The sequence below is a fragment of the Lontra canadensis genome, unplaced genomic scaffold (genome assembly GCF_010015895.1).
Source record: "Lontra canadensis isolate GAN:19392208 unplaced genomic scaffold, GSC_riverotter_1.0 scaffold1, whole genome shotgun sequence".
Classification (NCBI taxonomy): domain Eukaryota; kingdom Metazoa; phylum Chordata; class Mammalia; order Carnivora; family Mustelidae; genus Lontra; species Lontra canadensis.
In genome coordinates, this window is record NW_022630995.1 from 70,101,499 (window position 1) to 70,124,704 (window position 23,206).

Genomic DNA, 23,206 nt, shown 5'->3' on the forward strand with positions numbered 1-23,206 from the left:
ATATCCAGGAGTCAGGAGAAATGTATTGAGACCTTAAAGTAACCAAAACCTTTGGGGCATGATTTTTTTTTTTAAGATTTTATTTATTTATTTGACAGACAGAGATCATAAGTAGGCAGAGAGGCAGGCAGAGAGAGAGAGGGAGAAGCAGGCTCCCCGCCAAGCAGAGAGCCCGATGAGGGGCTCGATCCCAGGACCCCAGGATCACGACCTGAGCCGAAGGCAGAGGCTTTAACCCACTGAGCCACCCAGGGACCCCTGGAGCATGATTTTTATAGGCCAGATCTCTTTTAAAAAATCCATCCAAAACAGAGTTAACTGATGACATCTTTTTCTCTCTGAATGTCTTATTGCTGCAAACAGGCATTCAAAATCAATCATTTGGTCTGCACAGTTTGACAGCATAACAAAAAGCAAACAAACAAACAGAAAACAAACCACCCAAACCTCCCCCCACCCCCCCAAAAAAAGAAGAAAAGTACACTTAGCTCCTTGATGGTCTAAGGCCAAGAATTGCCAAGATCGGGACAGCACTAATTTCTTCACTTTAGAAAATCGTCCACTTACTCATCGATTTTTCTTGGCTTTCTCTTCTTCCTCTTTCAACAGATTCCTACCTCCCATTCAGAAAGCAGAGCAAAAGATAGCAAGAATTTCCTTGCTCCTCAAAAAAAGAGAGTTACGGGAAATGCCCCTTCAGAAAGGACACGAGTTTTGGTGTGGTAGGAAGGAAAGCCGTTTATGTATTTGGATAGATGTGATCATTTGGGGTTTTGTGGTTCTGAAGCAGTATTAGATGGCTACATAAAACATTATCTTAGGCATCACTGGGAAGGAGAAGAATAGGTCATTTTAAATGTCTTTATTTGAGGAGAGTGGTGCAATGAGAAGCAGAAACTGTGTGATAATAGCTTTAAGATTTCCAATAAACTCAAGAGAATGATGACATTCCCTCTTCTAGATTTGTACCTTCCTTCTTGCGACTGGGATCCTGGAACGTTATCATGTTTGTGTGCTTCGAACAGCTGAAGCGAGAACTGATGAAGTCAGGGCAGACCGTGGACTGTGCCACATAATCACCTTCAGGAAAAGGCGGTAACACACCAGGGGGAATCTTTGCTGACCGGATAACTAAAATCAAAAACGAAAACAAAACAACTATTTCCCCTTATTTCACCCTAAAATGATAAAGGAGTTCTGATAAAGAGTTTTGGACTTTTCAAAGAAAAATGAGTATTTATTTCCTGTGACTTTTATTCTCAGTGTCTCAGAAAGGAGAAAGCAAAATTCCCAGTATGCACCTTGGCTCATGCAAGGTGCAAATAAGTGACTGTATTTGATTGGCTGTTTTGAGAGGGTGGGAGTCTTACGACTGAATATGAAGAAATTTAACATGTTTTCATTATAATTCAAGTTCACAAGAAAGGAAAAGGGCTGCATTTTATGTTTATAAATATTTAATGATGAACAGTTATCAAGAAAATGCTGTTTCCTTTTATTAACCCAGTTGTCAGTTAATATATTCAGTAAAGTATTCCCAGTACCTTTGAATGTTTGCCATTTGGGGTCTATCTCTGAATGTAAAATTTGCGGTGCACTTCTAGCAAGTGAAGGTCTTTAGAATCAACAAGCATAAACTTAGTTTAAATGTAATTGGTACAGATTTCTAATTTTGGGAGTCTGTGTTTTATGGCATTTATAACAACATCTAATCTAAGACACTATAATCTTTTGGGCATATTGTTATTACAATCATGATATCTGTGTCAGAAGCGCAGAATTTTTGAGGCAGAAGGTACCTTGGGTTAGACAGAAGAACAGTCTGGGATTCCTAGTGAGATAAAAACAAATCTTCATGGCATCTTTCCAGCCAAGCTAAATTCATCATTAACACCTGTAGGAACCTTTTTCTTATGCCCGCAAACTGAGTGCAGAAGAAATAGGGAAAGAATAAACAAGAGATTAGGAAAGGAAGTGTAAGACAAAACCCAAGCTTGTTTTGAGCCAAAACTGAAGAATGGCGGAAGGGCCAGGAAGCCTACAGGTTGTCAGGTGTCATTCTATTTGTTTTCATCAGCTCTGCATTCTATCTACTGTTGTGTTTTTCCCCCTTGACTTTATGAGGTTTCCCTGGTGCTTATTTCCCCTGCTGTTAACTGTGAAATGGTCTTGTAGCAGACGTCTGCAGTATCCCTCCCCTGTCTCTTTGAGCTTACCACTCTAGCGCTTGCGCGCCTCACTTCCTGTTGTCCTGTCCGCATCTCTCTAGGGTCTTCTGGCCAGCAGAGCCATCCCTGTGCGCCTGTGCATGGCGCGCTCCAAGAACAGGAAAGAACACACCCCTTGGGAGCCGCCCTTGCCCAGAAACTGATGGGAGTTTGTATATAAATACTTTAGTCCCCTCGCCCTTACCCAAGTTCTCAAAATCCAGTTACACAGTGTTATTTTGCTTAATACAAAACCCTTTATGGGATGACTTCAGTCCCCTCACTCCCTTACCAGTGTTTCCTGGGATCATGGCCCAAATGAATGACAAATCCTTATTCAAGGTCTGATTCTGGAGGAATCCAAACTAAGACAAACCACAACCTTAGAGTAGCATGTTTCTGTCAAATATAGAAGAAAACATAAAAGTTCGTTTCTTTGCAGTCAGGAAGTAGGCTGTAGTGACAAGATACTGTCCCTTGATCAAACTACAGTCAGGCTTCTCTGAGCTGCCTTTTTCTACTAAATACTCCTTAGGCATGTCTTCAAGAGCCCAATTTAACAAGAATCAGGCTAGATAGGTTTAGCCAGAGTCCCTCACCCTTCATAAATGATCACCCTTGATAACTGATCAAAAATTCCTCCTCTACCCTTGATATTGGATCAATTCTCTTGGATTTTCTATGTACACATTTAGATCATTTATGACTAACTTTTCTTTCATTCCATCCACTTGTTTTATGGCACTGGGCAGGACTCTAGCACAATTTTGAATAGATGTGCTGTGACAATTTATTCATCAAATGTTCACTCTTTAGCCCTTCCTAATAGAATACATGTCCCTGTTCCATGGATGTTGGACTTGACCATGTGATTTGCTATACAACCAAGGGAATGTGAGTGGACATGATGTGAGCAAAGGCTTGAAATACCTGTGGGCCATTGGACTTCTTGTGTTTCTACTGCACCATTAAAGAGCATACCTCAGGTAGCCCACTGGTCCCAGATGAGTAGATGACATCAAGATGACAGGAGCCAAAAACATGACCTGGGTTTAAGGCCCACTGAACCCAGCTGAGATTAGCAAAGCTGCCTGGTTAGCCTACCCATGTGTGAGGAGGGAATTTTTTTTTTTTTTTTTTTTGTAGCCACTAAGATTTTTGTGTGATTGGTTGTTACGTGTTGTTATTGTGGCAAAAACAGATACAAGTGGTAACATCCTTTCTTAATTCTGATCCTGATGTTTTACCATTAAATATATTGGTTAGTGTTTATATTATAGATATAATTATAGATATAAGATAAAATTATAGATATAAGATAAAATTAAGGTAACCTGTATCTCTTAAGTTTTTAACATGAATGGATGTTGAATTTTTACCAAATGCTTTTTCTGCAACTTTTAAGATTATGTGGTTTTCAAATGTTAATGTGGTAAATTTCATTAATTTTATTTTGGGAATTAACCTGAGCTGCAGTTGATCACACATTAAAACAACATATCTATACATAGTTCATTATTATTTAATATATTTATTTCTGGACTTCAGTAGTTTCTATTTTATTCAGCATTACAACATCTAAAATGACACTGGCATATAATTCTTTTTCATTCTGTTCTTGTTGGACTTGAGTCATCAACACTATGAAGTTTCATGAAGGGTGTCTACCCTTCATTACGTAGAAGAGATTGTGAAAACTGTCATTATTTTATTCTTAAATGTGTTAACTTACCAGTGTGGAACTGTGGGTATTTTTTGTTTAATTAACATATAATGTATTATTTGTGTCAGGGGTACAGGTAAACTGTAGGTTTTTTAATGGAAAGATTTTTAATTCCTGAATCCACTAACAGTGCTAGGACTTTCTGCTTCCCTATTTCTTCTTAGACAGTTTTGTTTTGATAAGTATATTTTTCTAGAAATGTTTATATTTAATCTAAAGTTTCAAATTTTTGAGGTAATCCTTAATATATTTTCAGGTTTGCAGGATCTGTAGTGATGTTTCATATTTAATTCTTGATAGCATTATTTGCTTTTCCTTATCTCACCATGGTTTATCAGTATTACTAGTCTTTTCAAGCAACAGCTTTTTACTTTTGTTGATTCTATGGTATATATTTCTACTCCACACATCTGAGCTCTTGCTTTTAGTATTTCCTTCTTTATTTTCTTTAGGTTTATTTTGTTCTTTGCCAAACTCCTTGAGATGATTACTTTGTCTTTAATTTTCAGCCATTCTTTTTTCAATATATACATTTAAAGCTATTATTAGTACTAACTTTAATAAGTACTGCTTTTGCTGTATCCACCAGTGACATACGTGGTATGTTTGTTTAGCTTAAAATAAGATAGACACACACACACACACACACACAAGAATGTTCTGCAGCTGTACATAAATAGAATAAGGAAGCTATGTATTAATATAAAAATGTATTTAAGATACACTGCAAGATTAAGTAAAACATACTACAGTGCAGTATGAATTATTCCCATCCTTTCTAAGAATGGGAGATGGGAGTGGTAGCTTCTTTTCTGGTCTTATAACCAACTGTTGTTACCCAATAACATCTTAAATACGTAATTGGTGGGTGAGTTAAAGTCATAAAAATAAAAATTTTCTGTATATTCTGATAAATCTATAGGAACATGATTAAAGGATTAAATAAGAAAGGCACTACTTCATAGAAATAAGTGACTTAAATTAGGGATGGGGAGGAAGGGAAGAGACGGAAGAATTAGCAGAAAGGCTTGTAACAATTGTGACACTTTTTTTTAATTTGTTCACAACATTCCGAACAAAATAACATCACATTTCAACTATTGCTTTTACATAAGAAGTTAATTGTTTTATCCAAAGTAGACAAAAATCTATTTCTTTACGTTGCCAACCAGCACTTTTTCCCCCAGGGAAAGCCGCTGCTCATTTTTTGAATACATTAACAGAAACATAGAACTGCCCTATAATTGGGGGAAAAAAAAAAAAGAATTCCCCTATAATAGTTGGGTCTTAGCTGAAGTACATTTAATTTTTTTCTTGTCAAAAGCTGAAGCCAGAAAACAAAACAAAACAAAACAAGCTCAGTCATGATTTCTCTCAGATGTTTAAAGTCCATTAATCTTCTTTAACAATCTGCCTGTGTGGAGAGGTTCCTGAACGTGAAAATGGAAAGTAAGCCTCCCCAGACTTATTCATAGAGAAGTTGAGTGGACCGTTTATCCTGAGAAAATAGCTGCTGGCCCCCAATCCTTACTTCAAGGAAGATAATAACCATTATTGCTCTCCAAGCCAAACCTCTTCTCTTCTGTGCCATGATAGTGCGTAATATTTCCTGCTCTGGCAATGAGCATTCCACTTTTCACTCATGTAATGCTGCTCCTTTGAGCAATCTTTGACCAAGTTCAATTTCACTGAATGCTAAGGGGAGAAACAGTAATATAAACAATTATTAATACTGGAATAAAAATGAAGACTACACATAAATTTCAGATAGAAAAATACATACAAATCCAAAGTTAAGACAGGAAAAAAAAATACAGGATGGGCGTTTTCAAGAAAAAGATTTTGTTTTCTAACTGGTGCCAGTAAGACACTGATTTTATATCTAACTCTACCACCATATGTATATACAAAGAGAGGCTGGTCTAGGTTCACTGATATAGTGATATCCCCTGATTTCTCCTATTTCCTTAAAGATTGTCTTTCAGAACATATTTGAACTACAACCAGTGTAACTGTGTTTACACTATTCTTGTCACTGGCACACTCTCTTCGATCTGGCACATACAAAAATTCATTTCCACATTGATTCACTTTTCTGATGCTAAAGCAAACATAATTTTCCTGCTACTTCAATTCTATCACTACTTTGGTATTTCATTCATTATTATAGAAACAGGTAAGATTCTAAATATGGATTTTAAGACTACATAAAATTCTAACATACATAGGTCAAAAGCAAGGAAAAGTAGGAAGGTAGACACAATTACATTTTTTCTTTTCATGTATGTCACTATGTTACATTCTAATTTACAAGTGGTGATAGCTTCGGCTTCCAGACTATCAAACGTTACAATTTATTGGTAGCTTTTAGACCAATTCACTACAGACTTTCTGAAATGGTTACTGATTATTTTAAGCAAAAACAGGACAATATCTATATTGTACAGAGATGACTTAAAGAACATATTATTGACCAAATTTTCTGATGACATTCTTTTTAAAACATTAAAGTTACTTTCCTCCCTAGAAGGGGAAAAACTTGCTTAAAAAGTTTCCCCTTCCACAGTTGGATCATTCTTTATTAAGCATATTGACAAAGGTTTAAATCAGTTCAAGACCTCAGCTATTGAAAGATCAAAATATTAAGGTAAGTATTTTCAGCTTGGAAATTAAACTAACAGAATTGCTTTCCATGTAAGAGTAAACACTTAAAACTTTAATGGTTAGCACCTGACCTTTACCAGGATTTTCCTACATCTCCTAGAACTCTAGAGCTGGATAATAAAGCACCAAAAACATAAAAATAACAAAATAAAAGAAGGATAATCCCAAGGTTGAGAAGTCTCCTACAAGAAGCCAATTTTTAAATTCCTGTGATACTGAGATGGTAGACCACCACGACTATAATAAAATGAATCCAATTTTTAGAAGTTTTATCCTGTTGAGAAAATAATAGTTTTAATGCTGTGCTCTCGATGTATGTGCCATGCAAAACCGCATCTGTTATTTTCCGCTCCGGTATTTTTCATCGCTTTTCTCTCTGGCAAGTTTACAGAGAGAGGTCTGTCAACAGACAGGAACAAATACTGCAAGTCTCAGGTCTTGCTATACCACAGGTGTCAGTCCTGAAACACTTGATATTCACATTAAAAGATCCACCAACTCTCATCATGTTTAAATGATGTCTCTAACAGGCTGCTTTCTGTAGGATTTGAGAACTTAGTAATCAGACAAACCTATCTTTAAACTCTTTTAGTTTTGCTAGGAGTACAGATTTCTAAAACACACAAGGAAGAAATTATTCCCGTTAGAATTTCCTCACTATATAATCCTTGACAGCACTTGATGCCCTCCTGAGATTTGAGGAGAATAAGCTATACGAAATGCACAGTCATCATCCTCAGGCTACTTTAGAATCCCACAGATCATCAACTCAAAGAACACCCATAAAGTCCGTACGCCATTATCCAGAAACACTATGGAGGCAAAGCAAAAAGAAGCAACAGTTAACAGTGAGTAAAATAAACCAACCATGTTTCACGGATATTTTTAAGAAGCTTTAGGTTTTCCCTTTGTTTCGGTTCAAAGACAGCTTTATGGAAAATAAGCCACTGTCCTTTGAATACAGTCAAGATTTTCTTAGCAAATACATCTCTTTTCATAAACACTCACAGCCAGAGAAGCCTCATAAAAGGCCCTCACAATGAGCACTAACTATAGTTCTTTCCTACAACAGACTGAAAAGCAAATACTGAAGATGAGAAAATGCCTTTAAGCTTTAAAATACCACTGTGATATTTTCAAGTATGGTATTTAAAAACAAAAAAGCTAGTCACCAATACTATCATTCTCTCATTAGCGATTATGCTAATGAGAGAAACCAAAAAGAGGCCATGTTTCTTTATCTTGTCTGACATAGCTCAGCTTTCTGCTACTAATGAAGCAACATTAGGAATGTGATTGAGATGCAAAGAAAGAAAGAAAGCCTTGAAGAGCTACTCTTCCTGTTAATTAACCTAGGGAGAAAACAAGACAAAGGAAATAAAAAACAATCGTTTCCACACTAAGACACGAAAAATCTGAAAAGAGCTCTGAAAAGAGATGGACTTGATAGTTAACAATACATAAAAATGAACACTGGTTTTTACACATTTTAATCAACCAATTTAATACAAATACCTGATTTATACTTTTACACTAAATGGGCTAAGTCCCAAGTTCCAAACTGTAGTTTGCAGGCCTCTACAGTAGGGATCTTTGGAAGGATAAGGTACCTTTGGAGGACAGTGTATAAATGACTGTAAACATACACTGATTGTCCACTAGCTTTCTTAAATAGATTTTCTGAAATATTTTAGTAGGAAATTATATATAACGAGTGTTATTGATCAGATAATTTCTATTACAACATATAAATTCTGTTGTGTGTGCAAAATGTGGTAGAAATAGAAGATAATATGGAGGAATCATATCTTTAAAGTTAGTGATACATTACAATCCAGTAAGAGTCTTTTAATCTTTTCATGAAACTTCTCTCTATACATGTTGAAATACATAATGCTTTCTGGCTTTTCTTCAAACCAAAACTTGTCAAATTCATAGACAAGGTAACCTGCAGTGAAAAATAAAATATAAATACAGTGCTCAGTAAAGGAAATCACAAACAAAGCATCTCATTTTAAAGTGCAGAACCAGGGGCGCCTGGGTGGCTCAATGGGTTTTAAAGCCTCTGCCTTCAGCTCAGGTCATGATCTCGGGGTCCTGGGATTGAGCCCCACATTGGGCTCTCTGCACAGCGGGGAACCTGCTTCCCCCTCTCCCCTGCCTGCCCCTCTGCCTACTTGTGATCTCTCTGTATCAAATAAATGAATAAAATCTTAAAAAAAAAAAAATGCAGAACGCTCCTTTAAATTCCACATGAAGATATAATAATCAGACCCTATGACCCAGCAATTGCACTACTAGGTATTTATCCAAAGGATACAAAAATAGTGATCTGAAGAGGCATCTGCACCCAATGTTTATAGCAGCGATGTCCACAATCGCCAAACTATGGAAAGAGTCCAGATGTCCACTGACCGGTGAATGAATAAAGAAGAGGGGTGTGTGTGTGTGTGTGTGTGTGTATAAAATGGACTATTACATAGCCATCTAAAAGAATGAAACCTTTCCATTTGCAACAACACAGATGGAACTAGAGGGTAGTATGCTAAGGGAAATAAGTCAGAGAAAGACAAATACTATGTGATTTCACTCAAATGGGGAATTCAAGAAACAAGACAGATGAACATAAGGGAAGGGAATGAAAAATGAAGTAAGATGAAAACAGAGAGGGAGGCAAACCATAAGAGAATCTTAACTATGGGAAACAAACTGAGGGCTGCTGGAAGGGATGGGGGTGGGAGGATCAGATAATTGGGTGATGGGCATTAAGGAAGGCACTTGATGTAATGAGTACTGGGTGTTAGAAGCAACTGATGAATCACTAAATTCTACCCCTGAAACCAATTTTACACTGTATGTTAACTAAACTGAATTTAAATAAAAAATTTTTAAAAAGATATAATAATCAGAAATCATATTAATAAACTACTAGAGGGATGCCTGGGTGACTCAGTTGGTGAAGCACATGCCTTCGGCTCAGGTTAATGATCCCAGGGTCCTGGGATTGAGTCCCATATCGGGCTCTCTGCTCAGCGGGGAGTCTGCTTTCCGCTCTGCCTGCTGCTCCTTCTGCTTGTACTCTCTCTTTAACAAATAAATAAAATCTTAAAAAAAAAAAAAAAAACCTACTAGAAACCTGGAAAAACCTTTTAAAAAAAAGGAATATTTTGGTATGTTCAAAATAAGCCAGAATTTCAATAAAATATTTAGTATATCTACCGTTTGTCTCAAATGTCAATAAAATCCCTCAAATGTAAAGAGATACAGCACTAACCAAAAAATACCTTGGGGATAGGAAAAAGTTATCCCCAGAGATCCCTGAAACACAAATATGAAAGTAATGAGAAAACATTAGAAAGCATAAAGTACATGAAAACATTAGATAAGCATAAAGTTTAATGAAGTCTACTTCATTATAAATATAAGAATTATTTCTGCTTTCCTCAATAAACTAGTCAACACCTTCATTTTTTAAAAAAAAGAATATATGGGGGGCACTTGGGTGGCTCAATTGTTTAAGCGTCTGACTCTTAATTTTGACTCAGGTCATGATCTCAGGGCTGTGAGATATAGCCCCACATCGGGCTCTGTGCTCAGCCTGTCCCTCGGATCCATCTGCACCACCCCTCCAACCCCAACCAGCTTGGGCACTCTCTCTCAAATAAATAAAATGTTAAAAATATATATATGCATTCTAAATAGTAGGCTTAACATTTTTGTTTTGCAGTATCTTCATAAAAGTAGCCAAATAAACCATCAAAGTGTTAAAGGTACTTAATAAATATGCATATAGATATATTTACAACGAAAAAACATGAATTTAAAACCATTCCTAAACTGTACTTGGATTCAACCAAATATATTTAATATTATTTAACAAGTGTTATCATAGTGCTCACCATGTACTCATGTGCAGATGTACTCTCACGGCAATCCTATGACGCAGTACTACCTTATCCCCATTTTACTGAAGAGGAAATGGAGTGTGCAGAGAGCTTTTACTTTCTTTTCCCCCAAGTAATTTCTATGCTCAGTGTGGGACTAGAACTCACGACCTTTAGATCAAGAGTTGCATGCTCTACTGACTGAGCTAGCCAGGTGCCCACAGAGCTTAAATAACTTGTCCAAATCACATAGTTTACAAGTGGTCTCTATTATGTTCTAAGTTAGACTTTTTTTTCCACCAGAATCTCATTTCCTCTTCTGAAAGGACTTTTAAGAAGGGATAGAAGTGATTTTTTTTTTTTTTTTTTTAATTTGACAGAGAGAGAGAAAGAGAGCACAAGCAGGGGGAGCAGCAGGCAGAGAGAGAAGCAGACTCGCCACTGAGCAAGAAGCCTGATATGGGACTCAGTCCCAGAACTCTGAAATCTGAGCCAAAGGCAGATGCTTAACCCACTGAGCCACCCAGGTGCCCCAGAAGTGACCTATTTCAGATAAATGGAGCAGGGAAAGACAGTGACTGCATAAAAGTGTGGCAAGACTATCATAATCACTTAATATGAAAACAAAGTAAATTCTATTTTAGAACATCAGTCATAAATAAAGCAAACATTAACAGTTAAGAACCATGACATTTCAACATTGAAATATCTAAGAAGACCAATTTAAGAAAATATTTCAGATTAATCTCTTGATATGATAAAATAGATTTTTGTTAACTAGGATATGTTAGAAAAGTGAAGAATAAGGCCTTGTTGGGCAGAGGGATGCTACTTCCTTCTCATTCCCAAAAGACAAACTGAGAATGGTAATCTTGTAATTATTTTTAAGTATATTTTTAATCTTTATTTCATTCAAAATTTAGCTTGTGTATACAGTGGAACAATAGTACATCTAAAGAAATTACATATTCATGTATAAATTGAATCTTTGCTCTCCCCCCACCCCTACTCCCATCACATTAATAGGTATGTACAATAAAAAATTTAGAGATTAATAATCTGGGTAGTATGAAAAATAAGACATCTATCTAAACTTTATGGTATTTTTGTTTTAGTATTTTTGGCTATTGAGTTTTAGCTATTTACCATTCCTGTAAGTCCTTTAGATTGCTTTTTTTTTTTTTTTTAATGTGGGTTCCACACTAGGCATGGACCCCAATGCAGGGCTTGAACTCATCACCATGAGATCAAGACCTGAGCTTAACCAACTTAGCCACCCAGGCATCCCAAAACTGCTTTTCATTACTGTCCTCGGCAAATGATTACTTAGGTCTAGAGCAAGCTGCTCAAGTATAAAGTACTAGAAATTTCTTGCTTCAGAGCTGGGTTATTGGTCTATAATGTAAATTGGTCTCAGAGAAAGACCTGCCTAAGGTCCTGAGACTGTAATGGCTAAGTTGATGAAACATCAAGAAACTGCAGGAGATGACACCAAAATTATAGGAAGCTAGCTGGCAAGGCCTTACATGACATGGGACTCTGAAATCCTTGCGGGAAAGGATGGAAAAGAGTTGTTTCCACAAAGCACATGTATTTTCCTCTTGACTCTAGGAGGTTTAAACACTAGCCTCAATGGAAATCCCACACAAAACTTCTAACCTTAAAATTCCCTGTGTGCTTTTACTGTCTCTAACCGAAGCCACAGGGGCTCTGGATATTTTCCAACAGGGGTTAAAAATAAGGGAACCAGGGGTGCCTGGGTGGCTCAGTTGGTTAAGCAGCTGCCTTTGCCTCAGGTCGTGGACCTGGGGTCCTGGGATCAAGCCCCACATCGGGCTCCCTGCTCAGCAGTAAGCCTGCTTCTCCTCCTCCCTCTGCTGCTCCCTCTGCTTGTGCTCTCTTGTTTGCTCTAAATAAATAAAATCTCAAAAAAAAAAAAAAAAAACCACACACACACACACACACAAAAAACCAGGGAACCACAGGAATAGGGATTGACTATAAACTGGCCTGAGGGGCCTTGTGGGGTGACAAAAATGTTCTAAAATTGGATTATGATGTTGGTTGTGTAACTCAGCAAATTGACCCAAACTCGGCGAATCGTATACTTAAAATGAGTGAATTACTGGAGCGGTATCTGGAGGTGCGTGCTGCATGAAGGGAGTGTTTTGGTCTTGAAAATGAAAGCTTTAAAACTGCTAAGACTTTGGCCTCATCTCTGCTCTCTCCGCAGTGTCTCGAACAGCAGCTGGCACCAAGTACGTGAATGCCTGAATGCGAGGTATGGAATTCTGTAGTCTGACAGGGATGCTCCGAAAGAGAAGGAAAGAAGAATAATGCAGAAATGGATAACCGAAGGAACAAAGTCTCTGGTAAGACTTCCCAGAGAAGGTCAGTCTAAACTGAGATTTGCAAGATGCGCAGGTGTCACCTGGACAGAAAGGAAGAGGCAGAAAGGGTGTTCCAGGCCGAGTGAGAGGTCGAGAGTCAAAAGAGAGCGTAATACATTTGCACAACTAAAAGGCCAGGTGCCCACACTGCAGACTGTGGGGAGTTGGTATCTGGCAAGAGAATGAATCTGGAGAGGTTACCAAGGTATGGATTATGAAAGGCCTTGTAGTGGAACCTTTTCAACAATTGTAGGCAGTGGAGCAAAATGATTCGATTTTCATTTGAAGTCATTCTATCTGCAACATGGAGAAGAACTGGAAGAAGGTCATCACAGAGAGACTACTCAAAAAGCTGTCACAGTAACCCACTAACAAAAGGCCTCATGCTGGGCAGTTAAAGTGGGGATGGGCAAAAGTAAAGAAAGGCAGGAGATATTCAGCACCTGACAAACCTGGGACGAGGGGTTAAGTGAAGGCAGAGGAGGCTGTGGGAAGGAGAGACTTGGATGATGCCTTCAACGTGGAGATGAAGAAGTTATGATTTGGCCATTTATTACCAATTAGTTTCCTACATTCTGCCAAACATGCAAATGGCATTCTAAAGACACAAAAAGATCAAGAAAAGTAGAATGTGAAACTAAGCTAGGTTTAAAGTCTTTGCTTCTGAGCAATAGCTTCACAAGATAAATTCATTTAATTAAACCTTTAGTGTGCAAATCACAAGAAAACTTAATGGAACAGTGATAATAATGACTGCATTAGGAACCAGTTAGTAAGTACCCCCAACCTAACACAAGAAAACCTGGCCTTGAAGTGGGGGATGGGGGAGAATGTTCCTTTAAATTTGATTTCCTTATGAGACTAACAAAATAATCTGCAAATGGATTGTCCTTGACTCAACAGCATTCGCTAACAAGTTTTCAAGAGGGAAAATTCATTTTATAGTTGACTGGAAAATGGATGTCTACAGGAAAACTACATAAATCCTAAATTAACATATATGTGAAAAAATGACCTTGCTGAATTTTTTTATTCAGCAAATATAGACACTGATGATGAAATATTCTTGGGGACTCATCTTCCATTATTTCCTTCTTTTCTTTTTTTCTTAAGGTTGATTTATTTATTTGAGAGAAAGCAAGAACATGAGCAGGGAGGAACAGAGGGAGATGGGGGAGAGAATCTTAAGCAGACTCCCCACCCAGCATGGACCCGACATGGGGCTCAGTCTCACGACCCTGATATCATGATCTGAGCTACAACGAAGGGTCAGACGCTTAACTGACTGAGCCATCCAGGCGCCCCCCTCCTTATTTCCCTGTTTTCCAAAGAACTTAATAAAATAAAATGTCAAGCGTAAATTACATATATAGTAGAAATATCTAGAAATATCTAGTTTTGACTCATTTTAATACGCACAATAAAACTGATGAAAGTGTTCCATCGTTGGTATACCAGGAACAAAGTTGTAGAGATGAAACTTCAAAGCTTCACTCTTCAGCAAGCTATAAGCCATCTCGGTAAGGTTGATTCCAACTATTGCATAAGAGTACCTACGTCAGAGACATTACCAGTTATACCAGCTAGCCAAATAGCTCATGAGATAAATTTTAAATTATGCAAGAAATTAGTGAAAAAGTACTCTGATGCATTTCTAATACAGTATTGGTTTTATGAATAGATAAAAGATTTTTATTTTTTTTTAGAGGCCTTTGGTTTTCTGGATATAATCTACGAAGTAATAATGAAACTTTGGTCATGCAAATACCAAAAACCTTTTAAAGTCTTAAAAAAAATTAAAAAGAGTACACTCTCATTGGTTTCTAAAACACACTGGGTAATCTGACATTTTGTCCTCCATTATCACGGTATTTATTTTTATGATATAATATTGTTATAATGTTTTTTCAAAGGTAGGTATCACTGGAATATAAAAACAAAATAATTGTGATAAAGCTGATAATCGGACTCAACTGCATTTCACTTTACGATTTTCAAAGCTATTTCTCATTTTCCTATATCTCCGTCAAAGCTATTTTGCATTTCTATTTTCAAATCTATTCCTCAAGAAACTTTCAGAAAGTTCCTTACCTCCATTTTCTAGACAAACTGTATCTTGTTACAAAAATATATTTAAATAATACAAAATTGGTGTACAATCACATTTCACCTTAAAAATAATGGATCATGTACTATCTTTATGAAGTTCTTATTAATAAAAATAATCTCACTTTTAAAAATACCATGAAATACTTTCAAATTCAGATAATCTAATCAACATTTTAAAGTTCAAGAATTTACAATTTCTTTGAGGTATCCAGCTTACCCTAATTTTGGATGATTAGAACGGGAAAGAATCTGGTGAGCTTCACTGGTATAATTTTCACTGAAATACCTTTAAAAAGTTGAAGAAAAACCATAAAATTAACACATTATTCAAACTGAAGATATCCAGAAGAAATTTAAAAAGCTAATGTCAACAGGATAGTCCCAGGACTGCCACAGTCATCCTAATCTCCATCTCAAATCCCTTCTGGGACTCGGAAATGCTTGTCAATCAACATTTAATTCTGAGGGATCAGGCCTATCTAGTTAGTACAGAACACGGGCCCTTGGCAACGCTTTCAAGTATTTTAAAAAGAAATGATTTAACAAGAGACTTTCTACCTATCTTTAAAAAAAATCTAGAGTCCTTTTTTGTTGTTGTTATTTTAAATTTTCTATAAAATAGTGCATGTGTACCTATTGGGACGGACATTCATCCTTTCTCCTAGGCTAACGCTTTCTATTGCAACTGGAGTCTGTACTGTTTAATGCCATTTTCTGTGCAAACAGAGGAAAGGCAATAACCTTTCTTCTGCACTAAAAAAGCCCTCCTTGATCAGTGGTATAACTAAAATGCTGGCCATAAAATGCAAGTATTAGCAGGTATAATGGAGAAATATTTGAAGCTACCCATTCATAGGCTCATACATCCTGTTGTCTTATACTAATGCAACTTCTTTGAATTCTTCGAGAGAGGGACTAAATCACCTCATGACGCACTGGTACTCATGCACATACACATGTATGATGACTGACTGGATGTTTGTATGAGGGTAAGAAGTAGAATAAACAGAGGGGCGCCTGGGTGGCTCAGTCAGTTAAGTATCTGCCTTTGGCTCAGGTTATGATCCCAGGGTCCTGGGGTGGAGCCCCACATCGGTTCCTTGCTCAGCAGGGAGCCTGTTTCTCCCTCTCTTCCTCTGCTTGCTGCTCCCCCTACTTGTGCTCTCTCTCTGTCAAATAAATAAATAAAATAAAATTTAAAAATCTTAAAAAAAAGTAGAATAAAAAGTGGCTTTCCATGGCTCATTTAAATTTTAGAAGACACAAGCACTGAAATTTTCACACAGCATAGAAATTTCTAACCAAGTTTTCCCATTTTCCTTCTATAGATTAATACTATAGACTTCTATTTTTCTTTACTAATTTTCAACCCATTAAAAAAAGGGTTGTTAATTTAGAACTCCATGAATGAAGGATCATTCATGAATGAAGGGGTATCCATGAACCACCTTAAATTATGCATAAATTTTTCTGTGTGTACATTTCCTGGGAAGAGAATATATAAAACTTTCACCAGATTCTCAAAAGGATATGTAATTCCCCAAAGAGGAAACAGTCCTGTTTTAGTGCAATGCTTTCCTTACATATACTAATTTTTCTCCTTTATCCCTAGGTTGACTCTAAGGATGCCCTTACTAAACTATCTTTCATTTTTTGTCATACTAATACAATTCAGTATTAATATTTTTATAACCAAACTACTCTTAAAGTATTCAATCTGTAACACAGAACAACTTTTAACTTCCTTAATGAATTAGTCAACCCCTACCTTAGCAGCATCTATGCAAAATGAACATCTATGCAATAGGAAAACTATTCCTTACAATAATCTGTAGAGTTCCGTCCCCCCTTCCCTCCTTCCCTCCTTCCCTCTCACCTCTTGCCTGCCTGCCTTCCTTCTCCTTCGTTCTCCTTTCCTACATACATTTGGCCTTATTTAGTATATTCAACTTAGCTGCTTCTATCTCCTCATCTATTCCACTTTCTTCAGTCTCTCCTGGATTCATTTTCTGTACAATATCCTTTCTTCTACAGCTGCCTCAACATTCATTTACCTAAGTATCATCATCAAACTACCAGCTATCCTTTAAAGCAACAAAATATCTCAGGAGATTAGATGACAAAGGCCAAGAAAGTTAAAAAATAAATCACATAAGGGTGTTTGAACAGCTTGTCTGGTTCTTGACTGTATCTTTACTTCCATCCTGAAGACTCATAGCTCCATGCACAGGACGACAAACATGATTCTAGGGGAATCGGAATGGATTTTTCATGTTTTCAACCATCTCTAGTACATCACTGGCAATCAAGTAATTACTAATAAATGTCGTCTTTGTCATTTTTTAAATCAGTAGATACCAGCTCTAAATGTAAGTATCTGTAAACCACTTAAAGGTCTATCAGAATCCCTTGCCACAATCTTGAATCAAATCCTACTCACTTAAATTTTAAGCTACATTAAATTCTTTCTCTGGCAAATGCTGACAAATCTTGATTTCTTAGAAGCAAGGTTACTCATAAAAAGAAAGGAAACACTGTGGGGTGCCTGGGTGGCTCAGTCAATCATCCAACTCTTGATTTCGGCTCAGGTATTGGTATCAGGGTTGTGAGACTGACCCTGTGTTGGACTCCACATGCTTATGATTCTTTCTCCCTCTCCCTCTGCTGCCCGCCCATCCCCCTCCAAATGCACTCTCTGTTTCAAAAAAACAGAAACACCAGAATAGTGTCTGATTAACTGAGGTTCAAATATCTGTGTAGTTTACAAGTACCAAGAAGAAAGATGGTCTTTAAAGTCTATGAACAAAGAATCCATGTGTTCTGAAAAACAATGAATTTTAAAATATTTTATAATTTTTCCAAGTGGAAACAAACTGCATTTATTTTACTTCAATTTCAACTGGAAGTTTATCAAAGCAGAAAACTGGCAATCTCATTTATTAAATTATTACTTTGTAATTTTTTTAAAGACTATATTTATTTATTAGAGAGAGAAAGAGAGTGCACAGTGAGGGGAGGGGCAAAGGGAGAAGCAGGCTCCCCGCTGAGCCCAATGCAGGGCTTGACCCCAGGACCCTGGGATCTCAACCTGAGCCGAAATTGGACCCTTAACCGACTGAGCCACCCAAGTGCCTGTGTAATTATTATTTTTGTATTGTGTTGTATCTTTGGCAGGTATACTTACAGGGAATCTTTATAATCTTTATACTTACAAAATTTAGGTATTACAGAAAATTAAACTTTTATGACTGGAAAAATTATAGATATTAAAACCCTACTGTGTCTTCTATTTTCCCCCAAAATGGCTTTATCTATACAGACCTATTAATAATATTAGCACAGTTTTAGGACTAATTTTTTCATAGTAACAATTATCCAAACTATGCTAATGGTTAGGTTTCCCATTCTAGGCATTTTATGGTCTATAAATCACAATTCAAGGACAGACATTAAGAGTGGAATCTTAATTTGCATATCCATATCCATACTAATCTTCCAGTTTACTTTCCAGAATAGTTTTGGCCATCTATTCTGATTTTAATTACATATTTGGGGATTTCATATGTATGCCCAAGCATAAGTATTAAAGGAGGAAAAACAAAAGAGAGAGAGTTCATATAGGCTCTGAGAAGTCAGGGCTTTAGATCACTAATCACAGACGGTGAAGAGTATATGTGAAGAGACTTTATTAGTATCAAGCTATATTTCCAAAATGGAACTGGAGAGTCAAGAGAGAAGTGGCAAGAAGATAAAATGAATAAAAGTATACATGCTTCCTTAAGAGGTATCAGAAAGGAGGAGGAAAGAGAAAGAAAGAAGAAAGATATCAGTAAGTAAAGAAATCACACACACACAAAATGTTTCCAATGTCTTCATATTGTTGCCAGGACATGAGAAAATACTTTTAAGCACCGTAGGTATTAAAATTCAGAGATTGTATGAAACAACTAGATCAATTCTTATTAGAATTTAACAATTTTGGAGGTTATGCGTCATTTCAGAGAAGAAAAAATGTATTTCACTTACACAAGGTTGATTAATCCAAGTATCCCCATGCCTCTGAAGTCTGTTTTGGGATCATCACCCTGGAAACCAATGTCAGCCCACTGCTTGGAGATTCTAGACTTCAGCTTTTTCGTGGGCATTAGAAGATTCCAAAGCTGTACAAACATACTTCCATATTACAAATAATAACGATGTTCTTAATTTACTAAGACATTTTTCTTCTCACAGCTGACATACAAGTAAGCTGAATGCTTTCAATTAAACAGCTTTAGTAGACAAATCATAGGAGTTCAACAAAGACTATATTTAGAGAACTTTTCAGTTACCCTTAAAAATGCAACATACTTATTCCAACTTAAAAGACTGATATTAACAATAGATTTTAAAAAGTGACAAGTATATAGAAATCTAAAACAATGAGATACCTTTATTTACTATATATATTACTTAGTAAATAAAGACATAGATAGACAGACGGATAGATAGACAGATAAACACCAGGCTTGGTAAACTGCCTCCTTAAGAAAAAACAAAACAAAGCAGTGTTAGGTGCTTGGCCCTTCACTCAAATACTACATACTTAAATAGGCTCTACTCTAATGGTGGGCGATTAGTCCCTAAACGGAAAAAGGGAAACAGAGGGAATCACGAAGAAGTAAGACTGACAGCATTTGAATCCATACAATTATTATTTTACAAATTTTCATAATTTTAGAAGAAAAAATAATATGGCTTGGTTTTAAGTAAATATGTTCCTTAACATGGAGCATTTAGAAACAGCAATCACAGATTAGCAACTGACTAACCAATGCAAAACAAAGTTTAAAAAACTTAATCATTTTCTAAATTCAACACCACAAGTCATCAAACAAAACAGACTTACAAAAGTTGATTAAAAAGTGTGTAAATATTTGCAGAACAGAAATACTTGCATTTTTTTCCATTTCACTACCATTTCAGGCATTGTTGAGTAAAGGACTCCTAATGAAAGGAGTATCCTGTCACCTAAAATAAAATGTGAAGACTTGTGACCTTACTTTAAGACAGGGTCAGGACTCTGGCCCTGAAGCTAATCCAATCATTAGACTGGGTTTTTCTCTGGTCCCTTCTCTTTCGACTAACACATCAGTGTCTCTCCACGAGTTCGGCAAGGGGTTTGATTATGCCAGTGATAAAGCCTCAGTGATGTGGGGAGAGACACAAGAAAACCAGTAATAGTCAAGTTAAATATGCACAAATATCAAATTCCTGGGTCCTACCTCTGGAAATTCTGATTTCATGGGGCAAATGTGAAATCTTACACTGTAAATATAAGATGCTGGTTAACTTTCGTGAAGGTGGTCCTTAAACTACAGATTAAGGAAACATGTACCTACTCAGCTCTTTACCCACGAACACGGCGGAGTATGCGCAGTGGCTGTGGGATTCACCGCCAGCAACTGGCTCTCTACCTTTAAAATGGAGTCTCATAATGAATCAACAAGATAAAAATTCCCTTGACTAAGATGTTAGGATGTGTATCTTACCCCTTCTAAAGGGAAGGTATTGTGTAGAAAAGGTCAGAAATTAAGGGAATAATGAAAACAATGAAGATATAAATGGTGGCCAACCTCCAGTTAAATATAAAGGTTCAGTCTACACCAACAGCCCTTTGAGGTGTGTATTTTCATTATCCTCATTTTACAAAATCAAGATTTATTTTTAATTTTAGGTCAAGTGTATGTTTATACTTTCTCAGGAAAAAAGGTTTTTTTTTAAAAAACTTGTCTGTTTACTTAGATATTATCTGTTACTTAGATATTATCAATGTCTCTTTCCATAGCACTTTTAGATACAACAAACTCCTAACTCCAAGTACAATGTGCTAGTTCTTTACTTTATCCCTTTAAAAATGAAATTGGCCCCAAAGCAAATTACTTCACCTCCTCCGGCCTTAGAATCCTCATCCCTAAAACTAGAATGAAGCTGATAGGCTAGATGATCTGGAAAGCTTATTCCAGGTTTAGTAATCTCTACTTTCGTCCTCTCACTGGCCTTATGTATTTATACTTTAGAAATAAGAAATAGGAAAATTCAATTACTTTCTTAATTTTTAAATCTATGGCGGCATCACTTGGCAATTCACATTCTGTAAATCCCAAAATTTTGACATAATAATATGAAAAGGGACAGTCATGTTTACAATTTCTAAGTAAGCTAAAAAAGAATGCCTAACTTACACAAGCAATTTACATAAAAAGTAAATTTTATTTACTGTAAATAAATTTTATTTACATAAAAGGGGGAACATCTGAAGCTTGCGGACTCATCACTCGAAAAGCTACCTCTCTCAGTAAGTTTTAATTTATGTCAGAATTAAAAGCATTAAAATAAAATTTACGTGAATATATTTTAATGAGGCTTATCATGAAATTGCAAAAATAGCTAAATCTTCCACCAACAATAATAAGGGGCAAAGAAACTGGAGGATTGGTAAGCCTCTAGAACCTGCACACAGACTTTACTGGCTCAGATAGAGAAAACAGAAATTTACCTTGAGAAGCAGCTTTTCATGTTGGAGGTTATCAGAGTCGTACGGCCTTTTCCTCACACTTTCTACATCCAAATAGAGCTGTTTATAACCCGATATCTGCAGTAAGCATGCCTTCATACAGATTTTAAAACTGAAAATGAGAAAATTATTATTTCTAAAAATCATTCCTTCTTACCACACTAAAGTAATGCCTTCCACAGCTTGTGTGTTCCATGTTGGTCTAGAAAGCATTTCTTCAAGTCCTCATCTACTGACGTGGGAGGGTTGAACTGGATGAACTCTACAACCCCTTCAGCTCCGAGGTTTTACAATTGACTGTGTGTCATCTCCACACCTCACAATAGAAGTATATAATAAAAGAGAACACCACGAAAACAACATACCTGGTATCCTTCTCAGGGTTAATATTCTTTTCCTTCATTATATCCTCTACACATTTGTCCACCTCACTCTGGGCAACAAGAGTCGCTTTCTGCAAAACCTGTTTATGTGAAAGAAAGCTGAATGAGGAAAATCTCTTAGAGCTGAAACGCTACAGTAAGTTTTGGGATATTTAATCAACATACAATGCACATATTAAAATGCAAAATGAAACGAAATTTGTTCCTCCAGGGCTAAAATCATACATACCCACATACATACGTGCAAGCATGCCTACATACATACATACATAAAACAGAAGCAGCAGGATGTGATGAAGGTTTCCTCGACTGAAAACCAATAGGTTCTCAACCGTTAAGTTCTTAACATACGAGCTCCCACCATACTGGGTGTGTGAAGCAGATACTTTTTATAAAATTTTTAAATTACATGTATGTGTACAAAAATTTTAATGTAGAAGTCAAAAAACCTTTTAAATGCAGAAGAGCAAAAAGAAGAGAACTCAAATATTCTTGTAATTAATCTGCTACCACTAGAGATAGTCACTGGTAACCGATATCCTTAGTCTTTTTCTATTCACGTTAAACAGATTTCTTACATATGTCCTATAAATGTCCACTGGATCCTTCTTTTAACAAATAGGCAAGTTCAGGACTTTTTTATCCTTAAAAAGTTTAACTCTTATCACTCTGTAAACTACCAACAAAATTCTCTCTGGTATCCCTTATAACCCCAGGCAAAATATTCTCATCATACCTGAAGTTATGCCTCTGCATCTGCTGGACCTTTCTTCTGGAATGTTCCTTCCCAATCACTAAACATATCAACACTGCCCATTTTTAAGCTAGCTCATGTACCAGGCCCAAGGAGTTTTCCCTGATTTTATTCAAGGGGAATTAACCTCTCCTCTCTTGGAATCCCCAAAGTGATTTATCTGTAACCTTTTTATGATGCTTTCTACTTTCTAAATTAGTTACTTTTGTATATTAAGTGGAAAATTCTTTGAGCACAGAGATTGTATCTAGCTCATCTTTTCCTATCCTGCATGTAAAAGATAACTGACCAAATAACTGTTAAACCGAGATATTTAGCAGATAAAAACCTTAAGAAAGGCAACTGTTTCACTAAAAGATACATACAGCAATGCATATGATTATTTTTAAAAAGGAAGAAAAGGAAACAAAAAGAAGACTCCTCAAAGTAAATGAAAAAGTGAAAAGGAAAATGATCAAAGACTAACAGTTGGTAAGGATACACATATGGTCAACAAGGTCTAATTGGTCAAACCCTGAGGTAATATGGCTACAGGA

The 23,206-nt window shown here is 36.4% G+C and overlaps 2 protein-coding genes across 6 annotated transcripts in view; one reads left to right on the forward strand and one right to left on the reverse strand.

Moving 5' to 3' along the window:
* UCP1 (uncoupling protein 1) overlaps window positions 1–1,356 on the forward strand; it is a 9,977-nt gene extending 8,621 nt beyond the window's left edge. The window contains exon 6 of the mRNA XM_032869909.1: window positions 962–1,356. Within this exon, the coding sequence (XP_032725800.1) occupies window positions 962–1,076 (115 nt within the window). The 3' untranslated portion in view covers window positions 1,077–1,356. The remainder of the gene's footprint in view (window positions 1–961) is intronic.
* Window positions 1,357–4,961: 3,605 nt separating this feature from the next.
* The window catches only part of ELMOD2 (ELMO domain containing 2), a 29,550-nt gene continuing 11,305 nt past the window's right edge, over window positions 4,962–23,206 (reverse strand). For 3 of the 5 annotated variants that reach the window (XM_032857209.1, XM_032857218.1, XM_032857244.1), the window contains exons 4-10: window positions 21,899–21,996; window positions 21,516–21,645; window positions 19,004–19,137; window positions 15,195–15,263; window positions 14,288–14,421; window positions 8,426–8,542; window positions 4,962–5,625 (exon numbers count right to left, since the gene is read on the reverse strand). In XM_032857209.1, coding sequence (XP_032713100.1) covers window positions 5,567–5,625; window positions 8,426–8,542; window positions 14,288–14,421; window positions 15,195–15,263; window positions 19,004–19,137; window positions 21,516–21,645; window positions 21,899–21,996 — 741 coding nt within the window. In that variant the 3' untranslated portion in view covers window positions 4,962–5,566. Of the gene's footprint in view, window positions 8,543–14,287; window positions 14,422–15,194; window positions 15,264–19,003; window positions 19,138–21,515; window positions 21,646–21,898; window positions 21,997–23,206 lie in introns of all 5 variants that reach the window. The other 2 variants (XM_032857235.1, XM_032857227.1) reach the window with 2 other exon arrangements.